Raw genomic sequence first — 912 nt, 5'->3', positions numbered from 1 at the left:
CGAGTCGCAGTAATCACCATGAAGTCCATGCTCTTATTGGTCGTCCGAGGAATGTAAGAGAATCCATCAACAGAAAGCCGCGTGATGGCCAATTCCCAACGTCCTGAAGGTGCCCCAGTAATAGGCACAAATGTAATTTTATTGGTTTTCTCGTCCAGAGTCGCCGGCCATCCAGGATTGAGAACTGAGGTGTAGTACGAGGCGTAGAGGTTCAAGCCACTCAGTGTTTGGGCANTAATACGGATGGAGTGTAGCAAAATCCGCATGGGTCGCAGTAATCAGCATGAAGTCCATGCTCTTATTGGTCGTCAGAGGAGTGTAAGAGCTTCCATCAACAGAAATACGTGTTAAGGCCAATTCCCAACGTCCTGAAGGCGCCCCCCAAATAGGCATGAATGTAATTTTATTGGTTCCCGCATCAAGAGGCGCCGGCCAGCCAGGAATGAGACCTATTGGGGTGTAGTACGAGGCGGAGAGGTTCAAGTCAATCAGTGTTTGGGCATCGTTAACTTCGCAGGTGTATGGGATGTTGGAAGGATTGAGTACAACGCTGGGAAAGCAGTTCGTGAGTGTCACCGAGGGATCGTCGTCGGCTGCAGGCGTGGCCATTCTCGTTCGGGGGACCATGCCACCAGCCGCAGCGGCACAGCGAAGAAACGGTTCAATCACAAGCATCAGTACCAGAAACAACACCTGAATGTCTCTCAGCTGCAGTCCCATAGATGCCAGCAGTCTCGTCTTCCTTCTGCCCCGACGCAGGACTGAAACAGGTTCACAGAGGCCCATGGCACCGAGACTGCAGTTGTCAATGCTCTTTGGCATCTTGGAATACCGCAGATGTGCCAATTGCGTTTTCTCTGTCATGTGCCTCATGTTCATCGATTGTCTGATTCGATATTGGTGCTGCAGGTG

General features: G+C 51.3%; 1 protein-coding gene across 1 annotated transcript; it reads right to left on the bottom strand.

Moving 5' to 3' along the window:
* Positions 1-138: 138 nt before the first annotated feature.
* DQ04_23011000 (hypothetical protein) lies at positions 139-879 on the bottom strand (the record flags this gene model as incomplete). Its single annotated transcript, XM_009318136.1, has 1 exon — positions 139-879. One exon carries the CDS (start codon positions 877-879, stop codon positions 139-141), a length of 741 nt encoding a protein of 246 aa, XP_009316411.1.
* Between the last annotated feature and the right edge of the window lie 33 nt (positions 880-912).

This window comes from Trypanosoma grayi (assembly GCF_000691245.1).
Source record: "Trypanosoma grayi strain ANR4 Tgr_2301_V1, whole genome shotgun sequence".
In the NCBI taxonomy this organism is placed as follows: domain Eukaryota; phylum Euglenozoa; class Kinetoplastea; order Trypanosomatida; family Trypanosomatidae; genus Trypanosoma; species Trypanosoma grayi.
The sequence above is the reverse complement of the archived record's forward strand: the minus strand, read 5'-3'. Positions and strand labels throughout refer to the sequence as shown.